A 26,636-nucleotide genomic window follows, 5' to 3' on the forward strand; every position below is an offset into this window, starting at 1 on the left:
ACCCGTGCCGCAAAGGACCAATCTACCCGGCTTCTGTTCTTCCAAGCTTGCACTTCCACAAATACCCCTTGCTTCGTGGCCTCCCATCTTGCCCGCCCCTCTCTCTCTCGCTCTCTCTCTCTCACCCCTCCTAGCTTTGTTCTGCCTACTTTGGCAATTACCGGATCTCCATCCTCCAGGTTGCCGCTCTCCTGCCCCTCCTGTTTTACCAAAACCACCTTTCCCAGCCTACCACCCTGCCCTCTTGCCTACCCTCTTATCTTCTTCATTAGTTCTCTTGCTGCTTTTCATGGGTTCCTGCGTGTCGTTCGGATGTGCTTCTATGTCCTTCTCAAGTCTCCAAAGAAGAACTACAGGCTGAGGGGCCCCTTTTTTCTCTCACAGCACTTGGAGTCTTTTGCTCTTCCCTTATCCTGTCTCTTTGATAAAGTTTTTGTTCATAAGCCATTGGCTGTTCTGGGGCATTGCAACAATGAGCTACTGATGAAAGGTCCCTTTTTTCAAGAAGCAATAATGAACAAATAATTGGAGCATGGCCATGAGGATTTCTGTTAATTCTTCAACTTGCTGACCCCTAGGATGAGAAGCCAATCCTATCCCTCCATAACTTGTAGTAGTACACAGTTTTCGTTCGGTCGGTAAGAATTCCTGTTTGGTTTCTTCCTTTTTTTTTTTTTTGATTGTTTTCACTTGTTTAGAATGGTTTTATGAGAATTAATGTCGTCGTGGGATCGGTTACTGGGTTCTTTGGAGCAGGCCTTTGGAAGCGTTGAAGGTGTTGGTGGGGATGAGATACTTATTCCCATGCTTATGCTGATCCATTAGCTTCGACCCAAAGTCGTCGGCTGCTATATCCAAATGTAAGTCTTGCATAAAAAATAAAGTTTTTGTCCTTAAATTCGGTTATTTATGTGATGTTGTGAATGATATTGTTAATTAGCACTATATTTTGTAACGTTTCATCTAGCCCTATATGAAAATTTAACAAAAGGCTAGGAAAAAGAGTTTCCTTTACTGGAAATAATTGAAATTAGAAAAGTGGAGTGTTTGCATGGATATCAGTAAGGATTAAACATAGTAGAATATGGGCCCAACTCATCCTATATATTACACACAGCAGCTGTGTTGATGAACTGATCGGGTTTAACTTAATTTCGATTCATGAAGAATGGTTGCCCATCATTCTTAGGAGTGATGTGGAGTGAATTTAAGTGTTTCCATTCTGTTCCATCTTAGCTGACAATCTGTTGTAAGTTTAGTTCAGTGCTACTGTTGCTGCTGTTATGGTCATGCATTTTGAGCAGGTATTATTATGGGTGAAGCAGGGTGACAGGGATATGCATGTCTCGAGTCTCATTTGTATGATTGTATCTTTTGAGAACATTGCCTTCCAACCCATCCTTCCATTCTGGCAAACCGCTTCCTTTTTGCATTTTAATGGCTGGTTGGAAATGCACATGGCTTGAAGTGGAGAAAATCGAGGAAGACAGTGGGCCTTATAGATTTGGAAGAGAGGGACAGAAAGGGAAGGAAATGAAGTAGAAAGGGGAAGTGGAGTGGGGATTGGGATGGGTAGCAGGGAGAAATGGAAAAGTAATAGAAATAAGGGTAGTTAGCATGGGTCTAGGATGTCATATTTGGAACATAATTGGATTTTAGATGAAAAACTGGATGAGCTTGATCTCTTGCTTCTGGTATTGCGGCCCCTATAACCAATGATACGATGTCGGAGTGGAGCATGGGAAGGCTAGGCATGGCTGCTTAGCTTATCTCCTCTTCAGATACTTAGTTTAAAACTTCAAAGTTTCTTTCTTTTGCTTGGTTAGAAACTAATGCTTTGGTCCACCAGCAGATTCCACTCTTACTAGACGGATACATATATACTACAACTCCACCTGAATGACTGAAACCAATACACCATATCTAATCCTGAACAGTTGCATGATAAGCCATATATTTGACATTGGAAGGGTGAAGACACATTTAACAGTTACAAAGCTTTACGGGCACCCAAAGAAAAACTTCTGAGAACAAAAAAGCTGAATTGGTGCTTGTACATTTGCCAGTGGTATGTCTGAAAGAAAAATCTCGATAGTGCAACATCATGTAGAGTAAATATTTCGACTATTCTGTATGATATTCTACTCTTTTTCCCAAATACATCTACTTTGGAGTCTTTCCAGTTCATATATCATGTCACATCAGTTAGCACTCAAGCTGTATGACCGATCAAAGCTTTGTGGCACTTCTACATTATTGTAGATGAGCATTAAGGCCATTGACCATATTGATTCCAGAGTTTAGCATGTTGTGTTTGAAAGGAGAGACCTTATGTCAATGGATGCTTTTTGTTGCACTGCATCGTTATGTCAGTCTGGAAATATTTTCTTTGATGGATAAAGGTTGCCATTCACTTCTCCAAATCTTTGAGAAGGCTACAGTTGTTTTCATAAGTCTGTTGTCCACAACTTTAGTGGCCAACCCCGATGTAGACCTTTGCTTTGTATTGCAGAAAACATTCGCTAAATGCATGGAGAAATCTCTATCTCACCCAGACCATTTGGTGGTAGCCTCTCACATGTATTAGAGGTACTGTTCTTTGAGAGGGAGCAGCTCCAAGATCATAACATACCCTTTCAAAGTCTGTGCCCTATTAGAGATGACTGCATTTCGGGGAAGTTCAAACTTTCATCACCTAAGGATGAATTTATGCCCGATAAAGTCCCTAAAGATATCATGCCTTCTACAAGATACAGTAATGTGATGTGTCTAAAGGTCAGTACACATTTCCAGTTTCAATTTGCTAAAAGGCCTTTGCGTTCATAGGCTGCATGCTTGAGCGTTCTGTAATTTTATATAATTGCCCTGTTTGAAATGGCTTTAATGATCAAAATAAACATCAAAAGTGTATATACTAAGTATTTTAAGCTGACCATACATACGAACAGGAATATATCTGGTGCATGCAATTGCTTCTTTTGTTTATTTTAAACACAAAATATTCATGCTTTTCTTCATCTGTTGTCTGCAATAATTCATTTTTATCTTAGTCTTCAACACTGATATGTTTATATAATGAACTCTATACCTGACAATGCCTAAGCTTCTGAATAAGAGATTAGGCCATATGAGTGCAATCAAAGTGACAAGTACTGCTAGCAATTGTTATAGTTTTGTATTAGGGGTTTTTTCGGTGATATATTAGGTTTTGTTTAACCATGCAATAAAGATATAGCAGTCCTCAAGCAATTGTTTCTCCATTTATAAGAAGGCTGCAGGCGCACAGCTCATACGAAATGCACATTTAATTCTACCTTTGGGCACACCAGAAACCAAGGAGAGCTATAAGAGTCTATGCAGAGGGGATCTATAAAGACTTAGGATAGGTATAAATTGCTGGAATTTCAGGTTCAGACCTAAATTTTCAATAGAACTAATCTAGAAAATTAATATTTTTGAAAAACATATGTAATGACTGGCTATTATCTAACCTAGGTTTTAGTATTCTAGGGCTTATATTGAGCTTTTAAGGGTTTATCCAATTGAATAACTCAAACCAAGTACATGCTGGAATTTTTTAGAAAATCTGATATCCATATGACCAAAGGAAAAATCACATGGAAAGTGAAACTCATAAGAAAGATTAATAAGAGAGACGAATAAGAGACAAGGGAGCAAGATCACGTAAAGAAGAATAAAGAATTGTCGGATCAAACATAAAAAACCAAAAGCAAAGAGAAAGTAAAAGATAATAGTGCACTCGTTTCGGGATGTCCATCGCAGGATGCACCACGAGAACAAAAAAAAAACTCCATTCTTTCATTCACATTCTGCATAAAACCTGATTACATTACATCCGGTATCTAAATAAAGAAGGAAAACCCTAACTAGACTTTTGGAATTCTTAAAATACCCTTCATAATGCAGGTTACAGTAGCATGACAGTGGCATGAACGATAATCATACAGCATTTATTTTTCGACTAATGGGTGATGTGGCTTCTATTACTAAGTCATGCCATGCCATCATCTTATCTAATCATCTAGTATGGTTTTGAGATTGTTTATCTCAGCCCTATACTCATTGAGAGTTTGAGACCCACCAAAACTAAACAGAAATACAGCAAATTGAAAAATAAAACTAAACCCAAGAGAAATCCCTGAGTCTGCCACCCTCTGATCTTGGTCTCCATCAGTTGCTTCCATTGCATAAAAACTGGCATCATGTTCTTGAAGTTAAAGCTGCATTGGTTGATAATCTAACCGATGGTTAGTTAATGATAAATGCCAATATATGATGTCACATGATGCTCCCAATAGAACTTGAACTCCAGCTAGCATGTGATCCCAAGAAATATGATTGTTCTTCACTAAAATAAATCTTGCTTTGCTTTGAATCTGCCCACCTTTCATCAATCGTGAAGTTAGCTTTGCTCGTCAGGACATCACCTTGCATGAAAAAAGCATTATCAAAATGTAATTCTTTTTAGGTTAGCTTCAATCATGTCAGCCATCATGTTCTTTAAATTTTGGAGGATCAAAAAGAGTAATTTTCCCAATTTGTTTATCCTTCCCGAACGTAGCATACGACTCACCGTTGTATTGCGCTCTTCAAGTGTGCCTGTTCTCCCTTCTCCCTTACCATAGCAAGTCTTTGTGAAATAACTTCCGATAGAAAGAAAAAACAAGGCGTTAAGAGACGCTCCTGGCCTAACACTAGACACTTTAAGATCCTTTTTCAAACCTGCACCCATTTCAAACATCTTTAGGAAATTTAGCTTCCAAACAGCATTGTTTTAATGTATCAGTAATAGATGTCACCTTTTCTTCTAACACCACATTAGAGTCACTGAAATTCATATCCTCATCATCATTTGCTTCATTAAGCTCTTCCTTATATTGTGAATCTTGTGAAGCTTCTTGCATGACTGTCTCTTCCATCATGTCTTTTGGATCCTGTACATTTTCAAACTTTTGCAGAAGCTCCTTCTTCTCTTCTTTCAATTCCACAGCCACACAAGTGGGTTTGATGCTCTCTTTATTGGCCCATGTCCCCAGTTGATGCGAAAACATTTTGTTGTGACTGTTAACTGAAATTACCTTTACCCTTTTTGCTTCTAATTATATCTGACAATATCTCAAGATATTAGGTTCTTGGCTTCTATGTACACTTTGTTTTTAGCAACAGTTTCCTTGTATAACCAAGACTGTTTGCTTAAGTGGATCCTTGAAAACTAAGAAGTTTCTTCCACTTTTGCAAGATTTTTGCTTACAGTCTTTGTAGAAATAGGCTGGTCATATTTATTCCAATGCTGAACAGTAAAGAGTTTCTTGTAGTAGGTAGCGATTAGCGAATACCTCTCTTTAAGAAATTTCTTTATCTCTTCCGAATTGACAATAGGAACTCGGCCTCAACAAATCATCTGATCTTCTGTGCCTCTGCCATATGTAACCTCGGTCTTATAGTTTAGTCCTAGCAAAGCATACTCACATCTGATCAGGCATATTATACCGGTCGAAGCAATATTCCGAACCTGCAATCTAGTCTAGGAACTTATCTGGTTCAAGTTCGCTAGTAAATGTTCATCAATGGCATGCTCATATAGGCATTGTTGATTGTTACATTTGTTCCATATATTGGATCAACTATTATGATAAAACATTATGGCATACTGAAGGCTCTGATACCAAGCTGATGTAGGGCAGTCTGTGTGGAGGGGACCTATAAGGGTCTAGGATAGGACGGAAGTCTAAAGGTTGCTGAAAGTTTAGGTTCAGACATGAAATAGAACTAAATTAAAAAATAATATTTTTTGAATAAACTAGGTAATGGATGGATATTATCTATCCTAGAGTTTAGGATTCTAGGGCTAAACTTGAGATTTTAAGGGTTTATGCAATTAAATAACTGGATTGCTTGCTGGACTTTTTTTTGAAAAAATATGATATTTGTATGACGAAAAAAAGAAAATCTCATGGGAAGTGAAACTCGAAAGATTAATAAGAGAGACAAATAACAGACAAGGGAGCAACATCAAGTAAAGAAGAATGAAGACTCATGGGATCAAACATGAAAAACTAAAAGCAAAGGGAAGATATAAGATAGTACCAGATTCACTTCGGGACCTAGGAGTCACACCGAGGTTTGAAGGCCTCACACTTCCGTTATATAAGAACACCACTAGAAGAAACAGAAAAACCTCATTCTTTCATTCATATGCTACATAAAACCTGATTATGTTACATCCTATAATTAAAGAAAAAATGAAAAACCCTATCTAGACTTTTGATCTTTTTAAAATACTCGTCATAATGCAAGTCATTAGGTCTGAAAACAGGTCAGATAAAAATCCGATCGTATTTGCTTGCATGTCCGGTTCGGATAATTCTGGTATTCAATCGGATCTGGATACAAATTTGGATATCTTGTTATTAAATACTTTTTGGATTTAAATTCAGATATCTAGTAAAAAAAATCACTAAAGTAACCATTACACCCAAAATTCAAACCACTGACCTTTCAATTGGATGACAAACTCTCAATCATTAAGCTACAACATTCATTCCAATTTTACATTGGTAGTTTATACAGGTATTCAAGTCATTATATAATCATTTGACATATAGTTTGATATTTCATATATTAATCATTATTTTTTCATAAAAAATCTTTTCTCTTTGATAAAATGAAAAATGAATAAGCTTTATTTTATTTTTATGATATTTTCAAAAGTTTATTGTTAAAATATTTAAAAATAAAAGCTTCTATGTATTTTTATATTTATATATAATTTTTTACAAGCTCTCTAGAAATAAATAATTCAGGATTATTTTTATCTATGCTGTAATTAAAGAGTAATGAAAGTAATTGATGCAAAAAATTTATTAATGTACATATATATATATATATATTTATTATGTATCTAGTCCGAGTTGGACTAGTGGCTTGGATCCTTGACCAGGTCATTCTCGATGCAGGTTTAATAACTGGCCTTAGATTCTTAATTACCTGTGTCTCGCATGTGATCTGCATAATAAATTCTGTTTCTTTTATGTATGATTATATAATTAATATGAGTATTTATTATGGCATTCCGCTAAAATCCAATTTATATCCGAATAGTAACCAACTTATATCCAGATATGGATAGAAAAAATATGGATATCATTAATATCCGACTTATACCGTATTTGTTTAGAATAAATATGAATATGCTTAATATCCAATTCATATCTTTATCCACTTAGAACAAATATAGATACTAATTTTAGTATCCGTTTAATTTTGATATCCATATTCTGATTTACCAGCATCTGATCCATTTTCAGCCGTAGTTACTCTTCATGGTTATGTAGCATGACAATGCTGTAAACAGCAATCATCCAATATCTATTTTTCTATTGACCTATTGATGGCTGATGTGGCTTCTATTATTAAGTCATGCCATGTCATCGCCTCATCTAGTCATCTAATATGGCTTCAAGATCATTTAATATCAGCCCTACAATTATTAAGACCTACTAAAGCTAAACATAAACAGAAATGAAAGATAAATACAGCAAACTGAAAACTAAAATTAAATCCAAGAGAGATCTCCAAGTCATGTTGCCTTCTGATCTTAGTCTTTACTAGACTCATATACCTATTCTCAAGTATATAGGAAAATGTCTGTTGGCTTTTGCTTTCTAAAAAGAATACATCAACAAATCTCAACATATGTTCTTATCTAAGAGATGAGTACGTATTCCTGCCAATTTGGGAAATTGAAGGTTGATTTATTCTTTTGTTTACATGAAACTATAAACTATTCTCCCTGAAGTACAAGATCTTTTTTGTTCCTCAGACTTATCAGCAGCATGAAATATCAATTTGCAAAACAAAAAAAATTATATGCCATATATGTTTGACTTGACATATTTGTTCCATTGATCCTTTTCGATAAACTTTTATATTCTCTAGATTACCCTTTGATTATGAACTATCATGTGGCCAGATCTTATGTGTTAATAATTGTTTTCTATACCATGACATTTGCAGGGCTAAATAGTTGCTAATTATGTCAAGACTAACATGAACTAGAACTCTGATTTTTTTGGAACTTATAGGGCTTGGTTATTGATCATTTTGGCATTTATTTGCACCAAGATTCGGCGTATCGGTACCGGACCCTGTACCGATGCCACACTATCATAGTGTCGGTACGGTACGGTACGCTATGCAGTACGCCTGGTGTACCAAGTGTTGGTATGCCATTGGTACCGGTACGGTACGGTATGTCCGGTATGATACGGTACGGCATACCATGATTTGCATCCTAGTTCGATGTTCCGATGTTGGATGAAGAGTTATGGCTACCACAAGATTTATATATTAATTTTGTAGAATGTTACAATTCTGCATAGGTGGACTGTCCTACGTCTGCGATCCTAAGAACGAGTACTATTGTATACGATATGCAAGAACAATAGAATTGGAGAGAAAAAAACTTTTGTTAGATAATAAAATTATGGCAACTTGTATGAACTATTGACCTCTAAATTGGATAATTGGTGTTATGTTGTTCAATCTATAAAGCGGACAAATGGTGGAAAAAACTTTGATCTTGATATTTGTGAAATCAGCCATCATGATCTGAATATCCAATCACAAATAGAGTCCACATGTTTGCATACAGGCTCATTGAATTATTAAAAATGCTAGAACCATGTTGAACCACAAACTTAAAAACCACCAACTTTAAAAGTCTATGACCACATAAAGTTTCCAACCTCGCCTTGATACCATGTAGAATAGTACCTTCCTACATAGGACCATCCAGTGCCCAGGATCACAAAACAAACACCACTATATACAATATGAGTGAAGAATAAAATTGGAGAGAACAAGAAAACTTTCATTAAAATATAAAAGTATTACAAGTTAACCGACACACTATTAATCTCTCTCCAAAATAAACTGAATAAATATTCTAAGGATCAGACCAAGTACGACCACTAGACTCCACGACTAGATTCAATACTAGGACCAAAAGCTTTATACCGGACTTACACAAACCAAGAGCCAAGGATGCCCCACCTCTCACAAGGGATACTCCACTTCAAAAACATTAGAAGCATGGAGGCATATGTTGGTCTAAAACTAGGGTTCCAGCATTATAGGTGGACACCCAAGTATATATATTGGACAAACTATCCTAACAATAAAAATCCTACTCCTATTAAACCAAAACTAATGTCAACACTTGCCTGGGATGTCACCTAATTCTCTCAGTCCTACTTTGTCTAGGACTCTAATCCTTGCTATTGTATAGGGGCCCATGCCATATCCACTCATGTACTAGAATAGTTGCTTAATGCTATACTCCTATTTCAACAAGAATAATCATAAAAAAATAGGAATTAATTCTAATCTGGCTGGGATACGCAATGACTCTCAGCAGATTCTTGTGCTGAAACTGAAAGTTTAATATAATCTTGCCTGCAGTGGCCTATGTGAAAGTAGGCCCAAAGTCTTTTCTAGTTATATATTTTCTCCAGTGAAAAAATTTGAATTTCCTGCAGTTTCTATCAAGATTGAAAGCATCAGCATCAATAACTAGGTTGGAAGCACAGCAAATGGAGATCTTTAATCTAGCAATCTTTATCTTATGGATCCAATGCAATGAAAAGTTATGTGCATATGATTCAGTCTCTAGCCAAAATTCTGAAGAAGGATTTTTATGTGGCATTTATGATTCTGGGAAGCCTCAATACACTATTTGAATTAAAACTTAAAGTAGGAATGAAAAATCATCTCACCTCTGAGTTTGTACTTTGTAGTGCCCATTGCCTCAATGTTTAGGATCACGAGGATCAACTTAGAGTTGACAAATTCTAGTTGATGTAGATCCTTGTTTGCAATGAACATTATCTTGAAAATCTGCTTGTTGCCTGCCTTGTTATTTCTTTTCTCAACTGAACTTTTACTTGATACTTTTCAAGGTTTGTAGAAGCGTTTCTTGCATTCTCTTTTACTTTCCACTTCTTTTCATGATTCTTTCCTCTATGATTTTTCATTGATAGCATTTTATCTGACAATAACCTTATTAAAATCATCAAATTGAAAAGTTCATAGCTTCTTGCTAATTCTCTCTTGTAACTCCCTTATAAACTTCGTGGATGATTGTCCATTGGATCCCCAACACATTGACCTTTGTTTGAAATTATCTGGCTTATGCTTGACTATTTGTTCAAAATCTTTATGCATGTATTGCCCCTTTATTCAGTCTTTCTTGTGGCATGTGAATTCATATTGCTTTTTAGTCACAACCAACAATTTTGTTGCTATAGTTGGACTTATTAATGTTACACTCAAGGAAGGTGGAACCGTCTCGGTTCAGGAGGCATCGAGCTGTATCGGTGGTAGACCGGGATGGTTCCAGCAATAAAATTAAGAAACCTATGAGCAATGAGAGAGGGAGAAGGAAAGAGAGGAAACGAGAGAGAGAGAGAGAGGGGAAGAGAGAGGGAGGAAGGGAGGGAGAGAGAGGGAGAGGGCGGTGGTGAGTGATGGCCACCGGAATAGAGCTGAGGAAGAGGGGCTTGGGCCCCTTTTCCTATTTTTTTTTTGATTTTTTAAAGTGAAGTTGGATTTCACTTAAAAAACTAAAAAAAATAGAAAAAGGGGCCCAAGGCCCTATTTCCTTTTGAAACAGGGGCTTTGCCTCTATTCCGGCGGCCGCCGCTAACCACCGCCCTCTTCCTCTTTCTCTCTCTATCTCTCTCTCTTTTCTCTCTTTTCTTCTCCCTCTCCCCCTCCCCCTCCCCCTCCCTCTACCTCTCTCTCTACGCCACGCTCTCCCTCCCTTCCTCTCCCTCCCTCCCTCCCTCCCCCTCTCTCTCTCTCTTCTTCCTCTCCCCTCCCTTGCCGGTTTTCCTATCGGTTCACACTGGAATGACACGGCATGGGGGTGCATCGTACTGTATCGGCAGTCTACCGGCATGGGTGCCAGTTCTAGTACTGCGGACCTTGGTTACATTAATTAGAACCACCTGTTTATAGCAAGGACGACCAAGATTAACATGCACAAGCAATTGTGTCAGATTTCTAGCCAGTTATCCAATATGTCAACACCCACAAAAGCACAACTTCATCATATATAGGGACATGAGAGATTTATAGGTGAATGCCTTTCATACCTAATGAATTTGTCTTGACCTTGTTTATGATCCTCCCATCCAAAAACTGTTTTGTACTCTGGCTGGCTTATCCTCCTAATGAGGTGGTGCAGGCAGTCATACACAATGTTGTAATTGTATGTAATGACTTCCTTTATATTTGCTGGTATTTTTTTGGGCAAAACAGTGGAATGACCCACAATTCATCTCATTGATAGAATCAAATAGGTTAGAAAAAGAAGAAGGAAAAGAGGGGACCTTGAGAGGCTTCTGGGAAGGAAAGGAAAAGGTCCCTAAGCAAAGTCTGTTCAAGCAAACTCACACCTACAGTCAGTCAGCTACAAAAGACTCAATTATCTTCCCCTAGACAGCAAAGAGCCATCAAACAGATCCAAATACATTTTTACAATCTTGCTGCTATATGGAGCTCTAAGTTAACCACCCAATCAACATCTAGACATCCAAAAAACAGAGGGCCTTCCACAATTAAAAAATGAAAAGAACTGGACGCCGGACCAAATGGAGGAAGACAAAGCTGGCAAAAATAAGCCACCGGCTGTCCTCATCTTCTGGCAGCTCCAATTCTAATTTTTTACCGCCAGCTGGGCCTTGAGGTTCGATTCCTCCTCTTCTTCTTCACGGCACCACCTTTGCCCATTGAAAGGCTAGCATATCAATAGCTTCCATTAACTCTGGCTAGTCCTTCCTTTTTGTTTGAAAAACCTGTTCTCATGCTCCCCCGAGAAACCCTACATTAGTGCTGCCACTTCCTATCCCAGTCCTTTCTTTTATGCACATTTGCTAGTCAATTATGAGTTTGGCATACTGCTTCAGTTGGGCAAATCATCCTTAGGAAGGATCTCCATCATCCATTGTCACTGTATTCCTCTCTACAATTCAATAGGTTCCATATTTTAACTTTGAATCGATAGTATTGACTTAGAGGTTTCTAATCACGATTGCAAATTTTGACCCCTTTAATTGGGTAATTCTAAATTCTGCACCTAGTTGATTCAAACAGCTAGATGATTCTATGGTATAGCTTTCTCCAGTATGCTTAAATAAAATATTGGACTAAGCAAAAATTTTAAAAAGAAAAAAAGTATATACAATTATTTTTTGAAAGATGAATGATCTAATCCCCTCCTGTGTAATAAGTATCCTTTTTTGTTACTAGGGTTTCCAATTGTCCTACTAGGAATATATACCTTATACTAGTAAGGAACAACAGCATAAACAGTTAAATAGCAAGTTGGCACAAAATCAAATTATTTATTACTTCAAATTTTATGTTCCAATAAGAAAGCTTGCACGTTGTGAGTATATTGGTTGATGTTTTAATTCCATAGTCCTAAGGAACTGGCTCTTGGCCATCTCTTTCTTCATGCACTTTGTGAGGCAAATTTTCAGCTCCTAAATGTTTAAATGTTTTACTGTCATTAAGGCCTATGAATTACATTAATTCATTGCATAGTATTACCGACTATATATCTATCCATCCATCAAATTAATTATCTGTCTATCCATCAAATGGTCCGATAAGCATCGAAACCAATTTGCTGCCAATTGAGATTGGTACAATTGTCATGTTCAGAAAAGAGTCTGAATCCACTTCATCCAGACCTTGAATGTTTGTTCTGCTCTTAAAAAATTTCATATTTGTTAAATTAGTATAATATGGCACCAAAGTAAAGGATGCTGATGTTCCAGAATAGGTTAAATTGTACGTACAGATGATGAAGAAATTTAATGTTTTTGCTTCTTGATTCTTTGTTATTAATATATATGTCTGCATATATAGACATATCTATTTATCTTTATGTCACCTTTCGAGGATGTGAGATTAAAGGCTGGCGCTTTATCTGGCACTTTATCAGACCATCAAATGGTTCAGTAAGTATCGAACCCAACTTGCCGCCTATTGAGATTGGTATAATTGTCATGCTCAGAAAAAGAGTCTGAATCTGCTGATCCAGATCTTGTATGTGTGTTATGCTCTTAAAAAAAATTCATATTAGTTAAATTAGTATAATATGGTACCAAAGTAAAGGATGCTGATGCTCCAAAATAGGTTAAATTGTATGTTCTACGTACAGATGGTGGAAAAATTTAATGTTTTTACTTTTTGATTTTTATACATATGTATTTCTGCATATATAGACATATATGCGGAAGGCTTTTCTTATTCTTCAATAAAAGCCTGGTGGCTATCTCTGCCTTCCTTTCATTTGAAAGCAAAAAATGCACAAGGGTTTTCTTATTCTCCTTCACTGTGGAATATCATTCCTATAAAGGAGGTGCATACATATGCATGTGTTCTCTATATACAAAGAATGCTATCTCGTGTACTTTGCTGTGAGAATATCATTAACAATTAGGAGAAGTTTTGGATTGACTATTATGCTTTTTTGATTCTGAAACACACCATGCTCCATTTTGTATCCACATTCATGGAACACTAATTCATTCAAATTAATGCATATGACTAGCAAATATTTTGAGATTGCGTAGATTTGGACATTATGGTTATACAGTGACTAACAAATACATTGGCATGTGCAGGAGAGTGAAAAATCACACACTAAAAAATCAATAAGCATCAAAAGTCTTCAAGTTTTTCTCGAAGATAGTTTGGTGGGTCTTAGTGAGGATGGTGGTCTGTTGTAAAGGATCTGCTCTTAGCAGATTATCGAAGTCCAAGGATCAACAAGTTCAGCAGCCAAAGTATTATCAACCACAAAATTCTAAGGGTTGTGGGAAATGGAGAAAGAAATTTCTATTTTTGGGGATCTTACTTGGAGTTTTGGTGTCTATTTGGATTTTTTTAAGCATGAATGCAAATATTATTGCAAGGAGGAAGGAGACTCTTGCAAACATGTGTGATGAGAGAGCACGGATGTTGCAGGATCAATTCAATGTGAGCATGAACCATGTGCATGCATTGGCCATTCTGGTCTCTACTTTTCACCATGGAAAAAACCCTTCTACGATTGATCAGGTTTTGTTTACAAATACATCTCGTCAGTGTATCTAATTTTTTTTCCCATTATTTTCATAATATTCTTTTTTCTAAAAGATGATGGTGTTGTTTAAGTTGTGAGTTGAGAAAACAAGTACAGCATTATTTATTATATTATTTGGAAGACCTTTTCTCTTTTCCATGTAGTGTACACTGTAACTTTGTGAAAACTTGAGCAATTGAATTCTTTTCAAATTTTATATCTAGATCCTTTTTCATTTGCTGAATACTACTGATGTTATGTTAGTCTAGTCTCCACAGTATTAACTGAGTCACATGGAATCGAATTTATCATAGCAACAGAATATGCATGAGGAATACTTGTTCATCTGATTGTCAGTTTCTTAATAAATACTTAAAACTGTGATTGCTATGTGTATATTAAAGTCCATTATGTGGATTCTTTCTGCAACATTGAACATCGCTATGTAGAATCTAACTTACATAACATATCTTTTCGGGGAAATTGTATTTTTCACAGTAAGGAATTAGGTCTGATGTTATCATGATTTTGGAAGTACCAATAGGTACAAGGTTATCAGACACCTCTGTGATTAGAAAATTAAGGGGATATCTGAGCTATTCTTACCTTTTCCTTAACTTTCTTGCAGAAAACATTTGCAGAGTATACAGCCAGAACGGCATTTGAAAGGCCACTGACGAATGGTGTTGCCTACGCTTTAAAAGTACTTCACTCACACAGGGAGGAATTTGAGAGGCAACATGGGTGGAAGATAAAGAAAATGGAAACTGAGGATCAGTCCCCTGTTCAAGATGACTACACACCTGAGAAGCTTGACCCTTCACCTGACCAAGATGAATATGCACCTGTTATATTCTCTCAGGAAACTGTGTCTCACATCGTGTCCATTGATATGATGTCGGGGAAGGTGAATTCATATGTTTATCATCTTGTTTCGTCCATCTTATGTCTATAGTACATGTGATTTATGTACTCTCTCTGGAATCTGGATGCTCCATGTTTATAAACAGATTCGTTTGTTAGCTAACAAAATACATGACAGTTGTACATAGAATCCTAACTACCTTATACATGAAATCATGCCATGACCTTCATGTATGTATAATCTCTTCTAGCAACCTTGCATGGTTTGGTTTCTCAACTGATGCAAGAAGACTAAAAGAAAGATGTGGCTGTTTGAGTGTGATTGATTTTGATATATCCAATATGACACATATTCATTTCCTTTGTCCAAAGCAATATTTCACCAAGGAAATATTTTAAAAGATTGGTTTCATGTTGAAATCAATAGCAGGTGTTTTAGTCACCCTTATTATATAAAAATGACATAAGGATTCTCACCAAGAAAACAAAGTGCCTCTAAGGGTGAAAAGGAGGTGCTCTTTATAAGAAGTTGCGTCACTTTTGCCTGCTAATTTGAGAAAAGAAAGATTATGTAAGAAAACAATGAATCTAGCAATTTGTAAGGGGAGAATGCCAATTAAGACATTCCCAAATTTCATTGCATGACCTCTTTTTGAAAGACGATTAACAAGTGGCGGTATGGTTGGGATTAGGGTTTTTTATTAGCCTAATAGGGAATAAGGCTAAAAGAGGATTGGGTTACATTAACTATATCTAATAACTATTTTCTAATAAGATATGCACATGAATGCACAGGCACTCACACACACAGAGAATCCTATTAGTAGGATCAAGGCTTTATCTATTAGTGCAAAATAAATGGAACATTAAAATTGATAGTCCATATTAAAAATCATTTTTTTAAGGCATTTAAACATTGTGTAAAGAAGGAAAACAAATGTTTTGTAGAGTTCCTCCTTACGCATCAAGTGCTTGCAAGATTAGCTATTCTAATGAAACTATGCAATGTTTTGATTTAAAATATACTTTAGTTTAGAAGCATTTAAATTAGTGGAATTTTGGCTTTTATGTGTTTTCGGATATCTAGACTATGATCAATTTTGTGTATTCAAAATCTGTATGGTCTACAATATGTTTTAGTGCTTTCTTTTCTCTATATATTGTCTCTATCTTTATAGATTAGTTACATATACAGACCCCTCTCTTACATATTTGGAGATTGTCCTATAAAATTTGAAATGGGTCCTATTCTTTGAATAACCGACAGGCCTTAACCTGAGGTCAATGACAAAATACTTTCATGATCTCAAATGTCAAAATGCACTTAAGCAAACTGATCACCTAATTCCTTATGAGGGTGATGAAGGAGATCAAGATCTCAACCCCAGCATGGGTGGTGTTCAGGTGCTCAAATTCATCAAGAGGGGCATCAAATAGCACAACTAACTTTCTAGAAGCTTCATATGGCCAAAAGGAGAGGCATGGGAAGTGATGAGAGATATGGGCTATAATTTTGACTGGTGAGTGCACCAGTTGTGATAGATAAATGATGGTAATTTGGTCAGATAATATAAAGAGGTTAGTCCCAATAGGATACTTGGTTAGTATTTTGTTATAGATGATGGAAACTTAAGTTGGTTCTCTATTGGGGAATTTCTGAGATCAGAGAGGCATTAATTTGCAAATATGTAAATACAGGTCGTTGTATGCAATTGATATAAGAACTCAATATTTTAGCAAACTGGCTCCATTGGTACTGTCCATAAATTATTTAATGAGTGCATGGGCAACAGACTTCCAAAACATATAATTTATTTTTTCTCATATCTACTACTGTAAATCATGGTCACTGGAGTACATACTCAAGTCAAGACGATCATCATTGATTTTTATTGATAGGTTTAAACCATAATCCATCTCAATCTCTATGTCTATCTATCTAAATATTTATATCTGTGCATGTACGCATGTATCTGTATTGGTTTGTATGTACATTTTGGGGATTTGTATCTAATTTTTTTTAGTTTTATATTATGGGCTGTTAACAGGTTGAATATGAATAAGAATTTGGCAACATTTATATTTATATCTGCTTCTAAAAACTGATACAGAGACCAATACAAATATTAATCAGAAAACTAAAATTTATATACATATTTCTTATGAACATCTAGAACTACCTATAGGATAAGAGAAGTATCCATGTTGTTTAAGATATATTCATATTTGCAAAATCAATTTTTCTTTAAATGGAGACACATATAAATCAAATAATTAGATTTTTATTTTTATTTGAAGATAGATACAAATGAGTCAGATATTACAGGATGGGGGAAATCAATAAAATCTATTTAAACGTTGATTTTAAAGAAAACAATAAAAAAATTAGAAGTAAAATCTAAAGACGTCATAAGGACAAAAAATGAACCATTATATCATATGTTCATAATGGTTTTTACATTTGTAGTTAAATATCTGGACATCTGTATCCACATCCAAACAATACTCCATATCCTTATTGGGGATATTTATGATTTATACAGATTTAAGATTAGGTGTCGTATCGATAAAGAAGATACCTTTTGAGAACCAACATGATGGTATGAATATGTGCAGCCCAAGTGAGAATTAAGTTTTTTGGAACTGATTGTGATGGTGTGGCATGGGTGACAAAAGATTGAGAAACCTAGGTAGGAAGAGTGGCTTGAAATTGTGTGGAAAGACAAAATAGGATGAGATGAAGACCTAAGAAAGCCTAAAGGTAGTTTTGAGGAAGTAGTTAAAAACGCTTGCATTACATAAGGATATAGGCATATAGCACTTGATAACATGTAGATTCTTTTATGAAATCAATGAGAAATAGATGATGGGAGATGGGTTGTTGGTAATATGTATGTTATACTTAGATTTGATATTAGTCCTATATGCTAATATAAACTTATTTTGCTGCTCTAAATTATACAAGCACTTGCCTTATGTGTAAATTTCACATATGCAGATATCCGGACTAAAAAAGTAACTAATGCTTTCAGGAGTAAAGTTTTTTGACTTTGTTGATGTGATAATATGACTTCTTGCAATGTATTGAACCTAATCACTTTTTTTTGACATTGTGCTCAGGAAGACCGTGACAACATATTGCGAGCAAGGGCATCAGGGAAAGGGGTTCTGACGTCTCCTTTTAATCTTTTGAAATCCAACCACTTAGGAGTTGTGCTTACGTTTTCTGTATATAATGCTGACCTTCCTCCAAATCCTACTCCAGAAGAGCGCATTGAAGCTACTTTAGGGTTAGTTGCCTGCCTGAACATGCTGCGAGTAGCTATATGCTTTTTCCAGTTGCAAAAAGGAGCCAATAATTAAATAGACATCTTTATAACCTTGGAAAATATTGTTTCGGACAGATACCTAGGTGCATCATTTGATGTCCCATCTTTGGTGGAGAAGCTTCTTCACCAGCTTGCCAGCAAACAAACCATCGTTGTTAATGTGTATGACACAACTAACTCGTCTGCCCCTATTAAGATGTATGGCCCTGATGTCAAAGGTGCTGGAGAAATTCATATCAGTAATGTGGATTTTGGGGATCCACTTCGTAAGCATGAAATGCATTGCAGGTATCCATTCTCATTTCTAGACAAATATCTTGCACCGTGGAGAACTATTTTTACCTTATCCTGAATTTAGTTATCTTAATGTCAGATTCAAGCATGAGCCTCCACTACCTTGGTCAGCAATAACAACCTCACTAGGTGTTGCAGTGATTGTTTTGCTTGTTGGTCATATATTTTATGCAGCATTAAACCGCATTGAGAAGGTGGAAGATGATTATCGTGAAATGAGGGAGCTGAAAGTTCGAGCAGAAGCTGCTGATGTAGCAAAATCACAGGTGATCTCTCTCTCTCTCTAAAGTCATGTTTGTGAAAGTTACATATAGAAAGTGAGATTAGCTGCTAGACGTATGTCTCAGTTGTGGCTTTATAAATCCTCTTTCTTTACTTGGGAAGTACCTTTGGAGACTGGAAACTTGCACATAAAGGAAGAATTACATGCTGATTTTATCCTCTAGCAAGACTATTTTCTCCAATGAATCACATGCTGATTCTCTCTTTAGTTTTTCCAATGAATTGTGTATATTTGTTTTTTGAAAGTGCACTTCTGATTTTTGTTATTAATTCTCAAACTGACATGCTTTATCATGTACTGTAGTTTCTGGCAACGGTTTCCCACGAGATCAGAACTCCAATGAATGGTGTCTTAGGTCGGTTATTTATGTGCAAATTTTGTTGAATTTGATACTCTGTTAGCCTTGTATAGTTGCTTTTCCACTGCTTACGTGAGAAATGGCTTTTATGAAAAAAGAAAAGGTAATCAGATGCTTCTGCCAATTCAGGTATGCTACAGATGCTGATGGACACAGAACTTGATGCAACCCAACAAGATTTTGCAATGACTGCGCAAGCTAGTGGAAAAGCTCTAATAGCTCTGATAAATGAGGTCCTTGATCGGGCTAAGATAGAATCTGGCAGGCTTGAGCTGGAAGCTGTTCCTTTTGATGTTCGTGATGTTCTGGACAATGTGCTGTCTTTATTTTCTGACAAGTCACAGGGAAAAGGCATAGAGGTAAAATCCGACTTAAATTGCTTTAATTTTAAATGCTTTTTCACCCTAAATTGCTTTTGATATAATTTGGTGTTTATATTTTTTCTTTTGCATTTTTGGTTCAACCAGTTGGCGGTGTATGTATCTGATCGGGTTCCAGAGGTTCTCATTGGGGACCCTGGGCGGTTCAGACAGATCATCACAAATCTCGTTGGAAATTCGGTGAAGGTTTGTTTCACGTTTGATCTCATCCTTCATTTCATTCATATATTCTACATTTGTATAAGATTGTTCACGACATGCAAAAGTTGCCTTACTGCTGCATTATTCTCATGACACTAGAGAATGCTTTTTAAATTTACAATTTTTGCGTATTATGTAAATTTGCAAAAGTTGCTGGTGTTAATATGCAGCTACAGGTCACATGATCATGCTGGTCTTCTATATATATGCTGACTTTTTAAGGTAAATTATAAAGTTGTGTGGATGCATTGGCTCAAGTAATAGGAGTAGGCTGAGTGCTCAATGAGCATTATTCTATACCACTTACTTTTCTTGTGTTTTCCACTTTTAACATTTCATCATGCATAACTTACTAATGCAAATAACAAGTGATGAGCCTGTCTTACATATTTACCTGTTTGCTATTATCAATTCTGGTGCATACATATCTTTAATAAGGGTTAATATGGACCATCGGCTGTGGATTATCCTTGACAAGGTTGGCTTTCATATTATAGGAAAAAGGAAAACAACAACGCCTGGTCCAGTTTGAATGATACAAACTAGATACTCCTGCATCTTTCCACTTTTAATCCCTGCTTCATGCAAATGGATATAGGAATTGGAATCTGAGATGTGCTAAGGATCATAATATGTCTATTTACAAAGGAGGGGGAAAAAATATGATGCCACATTATGGAACCTGTATTCTGTATTTTGATTTTCTTTTTGATGATGTTTATGGAAGTTGTATATCATCTGGGGATATATAGAATTAATTAGCACAGGATTAGATGCTGACAAGTGTGTAATTTATTTTATGCATCTATCTTAAGAGCAAAGCATTTTGGACCATATCAAAATTGAAAAGTGGGTAACTCTTTGGTAGGTTCATCATAAATAAGATACTCTTTGGAGCAAACTGTTGATATATAATATTTGATGTTTGGACATGCCCCCAAAGAGAGAGGAGAAAAAAGAAATAATAATGAGAAAATAATTAATATTGCAAATTAGCACCTTCCTAATCTTAGAGGGTGGGCCTTCGCGCAATGGTAAAGTTGCTTTAATATGATATGGGTGTCATGAGTTCAAAACATGGAAACAGTCTCTCCATATGTAGGGATAAGACTGCATACATCTAGCCCTCCCAGGCCCTACAGTGTTGGATGCCTCGTGCACTAGGATGACCTTTTCTTAGCACCTTTCTGATCTTCATGGAATCAACATTTTCACTATTACTATTGTGAACCATCGCTGCTACAAACTCCTTTTACATGTCGTATCTTAAAATTCATCTTCCTCGTTTTCTTCTATATCATGCTTCTGTTTATGTATCTGTGCATGCATGCATTGGACACATTTACGGTGCATGCATGCACTGAATTCATACGTGCATGCATGTATGGTTGAGTTCACTGAGAATACAGCCTTTACTACAAAGTGTGTCAGGTGAAAGTCTGACATGAATTTGCAAGGATTTGACCCATACCTTCTGTAATGTTTATATGTAAACACCAGAGACACAATTCAACATGGATATGTTAGGGTGGCTTGCATGTCTCGGTAAAATTAATTTTCATGTGATATGTAATGCATGGGATACCAGGTGCCTCTCCAGAAAGTCATAAATATTTTTGTACAACCTTTGATGATTATGATGATTATCTTCAGGTAAATACGATGGAAGGTTTCGTGTTTCTTACTACTGATGAAGCATATGTTTTGCATTCTTTTTATTTATATGTCTATTGTTCTATTGTTAATTTGTTTGTACATATTACAGTTCACAGCAGAAGGGCATATATTCGTCTCAGTGCATCTGGTGGAGGAAGTTAAGAGCTCATGTGATGTTAGCAATCGAGTCATAAGAGATACTGAGGATGGCACAGACACGTCATGTAATACATTGAGCGGATCTCACATAGTAGATAGATGGAAAAGCTGGGAGAATTTCAGGATGTTCAAGTTTTCAACAGAAGCTAGCGATGCAATCAACTTGTTGGTGACGGTTGAAGACACTGGTGTAGGAATACCTCAAGATGCTCAGAGCCGTATTTTTACACCTTTTATGCAAGCAGACAGTTCTACTTCAAGGACATATGGTGGGACTGGGATAGGCTTGAGCATAAGTAAATGTTTAGTGGATCTAATGGGTGGGGAAATAGGATTTGTTAGTAAACTGGGGATTGGTAGTACCTTTTCTTTCACTGCTGTATTTCAGGAAGGGCGGAAGAATTTAGGGGATATGAAGAGGCATCATCCTGACACCCCTGTGTCAGATTTCCAAGGAATGAGAGGGTTGGTAGTTGATGGAAGAAGCATACGTGCTGAGATCACAAAGCATCATCTTCAGAGATTAGGGATACATGTGGACATTGCCCTTAATTCAAAATCGGCACTATCTGGCATATTCGAAGCCTGCAATTTAAGGTAGGTTTCTTTATGGTGATTACAAGAAAAAATTCCTCCAGAGCTCATCTAATTCAATATTTCATATTTTAAGGCAATATGCTCGTAACATCTTGATTGCATGGATTTCTATTATTTAATACTTACATGTTAAAATTTCAAAAACAGAATATTACATATAAATCTTGATGTTCTCCTTTTTTCTCTATTTTTATTCTTCCCCTTCAATTTGTTTTTCCTATTGTTCTTTTGTTTTTGTTTGTCAAAGTAAATTATCAATAGTACCAGATCACAATATTTTGTCACTTCGCATTTTTTTGGAAAAAATGAAAGCTGTGATATTATTAAAAATTCCTGCAATCAGGTATTAGAAAGTAGAACTTCCAGCTTCCTGACATCTTGTTTCATCTTATAGTAGTGCTTTTTAAGAGCCAAATATGTCCTTGTAATAGAATAATCTTAAGGTTCAATATCTTGGAATTGGAATAGAAAGAAAATAGTGTAACTCAAGGTTCTCCGTCTCGGTACCAGATACCGTATTGGTGCCATACTAGCACAGTGTTGGTACGAATTTTTTTAGCGTATCGAGTGTCAGTATGCCACTTGTACTGGGTACCGGTACCGAACTAGTATGGTACGGTACGTCCCATACCGTCCTATTCGGGCTAGTACGGCATACCTTGGTGTAATTTTTGAAAATCAAGCACAACTAAGTTGCATGATTATGTATTCTTTTGGTGATTCTTAAAGTAATAAAGAGAACCCAATACACATGATACCGCATTTGTTGGAGCTCCCCAACAGATTATTTCCAGTGTTGTTAATTCTTATCGTATTGTTACTTTCCCAGTGGGGTGGGGCATTTGGACATGGTACTTGTTGACAAGGATGCTTGGGGTGGAGGCTCAGGTATTGCATTCCCATGCCTTCTTGCAGAGCTTGGGAAAAATGGTACAATGAAACCACCAGAACATCTTCCGAAGATGTTTTTGTTGGCAACCTCCCTAAGTCCCACGGAGGTTGATGATTTGAAGTCGGCAGGATATACTGATACTATGATGAAACCCCTTCGCCCAAGTATGATAGCTGCTTGTCTTCGAAAAGCACTAGGCGTAGGGAACAAGAGACGAAAAGAAAAAGGACAAGCCATGGCACTTCAAAGTCTTCTGAGTGGGAAGCAAATCTTAGTTGTCGACGATAATGCAGTCAATCGCAAGGTTGCTGCTGGTGCTCTGAAGAAATATGGAGCTGGAGTTACATGTGCAGACAGTGGGAAGGCTGCTACTCAGATGCTCCAACCTCCTCACAAGTTTGATGCTTGCTTTATGGATGTTCAGATGCCGGAGATGGATGGGTATTCTTCTTTCCTTTTTCTTGTTCATGAGATGGATTGTAACTCAAAAAATTCCTTTCTAGTTTAGCTAGTCTGTTTGAACAGTATGACATTGCTGAAATTTCTGATTTTTTTTGAATATTGCTGGTCACAGGGGGGGGGGGAGCCAATTTCATGGATTGCTGGGTTTATCATTTCTATGGACCTTGTCCATGTTTTGCTGAGATACTAAAAAACTTTGCAATCTGTTTGTTATTCTTCTTTTATGTCTTCACTTGTTTTTTGCAACCTGGTTAAAAAATAAAACTTTTCTATGGATTTTGGAGAACTTTCTTTATCATTTCACAACTTGTTATGGATTTTTTTTGGAATTTTATTGGATTTTTTCCATTTTAAAACAATCATTTTCCACTATTACAGTAATACAGTCCTCTTATTTCTTAAATCTTTGATATGTTCCTTTTCCAGATTGAGCTTAGAGTGCTAAGCACTTCTTCTTTCCTTATCTACATAAAAGGTTGACAATCCTCTTCTGGAGGGTAGCTACTATTTTTTCAGCCACCAGATCTAAATCTGGATGGTTTGAAGTTGTAAAAAGCTCTATCAGTACTGATGTAGCATTACAACATAATTCCATAATTACTGGTGTTATTTTGGGGCTGAAATTTAAACCACCTAGGTTAAAATCCACCAGCTAGGAAAGTGAGAGGAGTGTACACCCTCTTCTTGTAAGTGGAGGGTATTCCATTGCTTTTTACATTATAAGACCATATTGTGTGTTAACAAACAATTTTCTTATTGTCATCTATTTTGATTATTCAACCATCTACTTTGAAAAATTTGACTAATGGGTGTATACTCCATATTTTGTTTTTTTTACTATAACTGTCAAAATCATTAATAAGATGATAGATATTAGTCATTCATTTTCATTGATTTTTTGATAGGTTCGTATAGTGTATATTTTCCTCAGCTTTTCTTATATCTATCTTTAAATTAAGTACAACTTTTGCAGGTTTGAAGCGACAAGACAAATCCGCTCCATGGAAACTAAAGTGAATGAGCTGATTAAGTCTGGAGAAGCATCTTCTGAGAAGTTTGGCAATGTTGCCCATTGGCACATACCAATACTGGCCATGACGGCTGATGTAATCCAGGCAACATACGAAGAATGCATACGATGTGGTATGGATGATTATGTGTCGAAGCCATTTGAAGAGGAGCAAATCTACTCTGCTGTTGCACATTTCTTTGAGTCTGATACACTAGATTCAGTATCATAGGAGCTATTGATTGGAGAGTTGAGTCTGGTTTTTTCGCTAGAGCTCTTAATGATTCAGGTGTTGAATAGTGACAAGCAGAGCATGTCACAGGAAGGGCCAGAGAATAGCATTTCATCAGAACTTAGCTGTATTCTAATGGGCTTCCTGATCTGGTAATTCATCTTTTACAGAATTTCTTTTTTTCTTCATTATCTAGACTCGAATGGTAATAGGCAAATGCAAAAACAATAATATAAACAACTCTTGTTCATGAGGTCATGAGGTGATGGTCCCTTGTCCTACATATACAATTGTTGCATCACATAGGCTTACAGTGCAAAAAGCATAAATTTGAACGAATGATTAATCGAGTCTTAGATAACTTATATCCTGTAATTCCCAAATCCATCGTACATATAGCTGTAGACAAAACCTGCATTCCATCGATATGGGCTGGTCTTAACATACCCTTGCATTTATTTCCTATACAAAATTGAATAAACAGACAATGTTAGACCATGAAATGAAAGGAAAGAAATATCCTTTTATCTGATTGATTTTGAACTTGAACAACTGAAAAACTGGTTGATTTTCTTTGAGGCACAGAGACAAATCCACCTAATTTATGGCTTTTGAGACCACAGCTTTAAGAAGCTGCAGCTTAACTTAAACTTAACTAAGCTTTGATCCCAAATTAATTAGTCGGCTACATGAATCCTATTCCTTCATTTGGCTCAGTTTAGGACTATAGTTTTTGAAAGATGTTGATATATCAAGTTCTTCATTACTACATCTTAGGTGATTTTCGGTATATTTCTTTTTCTCTTCATTACTTTTGCATATATCAAATCACTCCTTCATATTTGTGCATCCCTTGGCCTATGTTGTACCATATCCAAACCATCAAAGTCGTTCTTCTCTTAGTTTGTTTTTAGTTGGTGCTACCTCCACCTACTTTCATTTCTTACTCGAACTTTTTTTGTATTACCACACATCCATCTCAACATTTTTATGTCGGCCACACATCTTGTGCACAAATTATTTTCTTACTGCCCAACATTTTATACCATAAAGTATAGTTAGTCGTATGGCTATCTTTTAAAATTTTTCTTTCAACTTGGTAGGTACCCTAGGATTATATAATATTCTATTTACACTTTTTCATTTCATCCAATCTATTTAATCCTATGGATAATATTCTCTTCGATCTCCCCTTTCTTATGAATAATAAATACAGCTATTGGATGGTCTTATGAGCCATAAATAGGGCAGTTGTATGAGCACAAAGATGCTGACTTCGAGAGTCACGCTCCTGCTGGAGTGTCTTATTTGCAAATAAAGTTGTCAGCAGCTGTAATGTTACTTGCTTAATCAGATCTTCTCAGTATAATCTGTATATCCAGGAATGCACAACTACCAGCTTATATGGCGGGGTCTATGGAATTCAATGAGTATCGAACGAGAGCACTCTCACAATGTAATAGCAGCTGATGTCTTCGCACCCTCAGGTTGTGTGATTATTGTACAAAGTTAAGAATCTGCAATTTATTCATTCATATGTTTTGAAGTGCGGCATTGTAGATGGTCAGTATCAAAATTCTTGGAGATATTGTCTGTTGAGTGTTGTACATCGATATGCAGGCTATAGTTTTGACTGACCGCAGGGGAATGGAATTTCTTAGTGTTGTATGCTACGATGAGATACGACATACTGAAGCAGATGTTCTTTTTCTTGAAGTTCTCATCTCCTTTGTAATATGAAATAAGTTCCTTTGTTCTATTA

The 26,636-nt window shown here is 36.2% G+C and overlaps 1 protein-coding gene across 6 annotated transcripts; it reads left to right on the forward strand.

Moving 5' to 3' along the window:
• On the forward strand, positions 1-26,636 carry LOC103696272 (putative histidine kinase 5). Of its 6 annotated transcripts, none has more exons than XM_088711877.2 (14): positions 1-638; positions 757-860; positions 13,719-14,154; positions 14,787-15,065; positions 18,143-18,312; positions 18,427-18,639; positions 18,710-18,911; positions 19,232-19,283; positions 19,416-19,645; positions 19,754-19,852; positions 21,633-22,279; positions 23,109-23,612; positions 24,607-25,026; positions 26,257-26,636. In XM_088711877.2, exons 3-13 carry the CDS (start codon positions 13,807-13,809, stop codon positions 24,872-24,874), a joined length of 3,012 nt encoding a protein of 1,003 aa, XP_088568003.1. In that variant the 5' UTR covers positions 1-638; positions 757-860; positions 13,719-13,806; the 3' UTR covers positions 24,875-25,026; positions 26,257-26,636. The 6 variants fall into 6 exon arrangements, with proteins under 6 accessions (XP_088568003.1, XP_088568004.1, XP_088568005.1 ...); XM_088711878.2 differs by having other exon boundaries at positions 13,719-14,073; XM_088711879.2 differs by having other exon boundaries at positions 13,719-14,073; positions 18,725-18,911.

The sequence above is a fragment of the Phoenix dactylifera genome, chromosome 15 (genome assembly GCF_051530095.1).
Source record: "Phoenix dactylifera cultivar Ajwa chromosome 15, Ajwa_hap1_PhDact_Kaust_v1.1, whole genome shotgun sequence".
Taxonomy (NCBI): domain Eukaryota; kingdom Viridiplantae; phylum Streptophyta; class Magnoliopsida; order Arecales; family Arecaceae; genus Phoenix; species Phoenix dactylifera.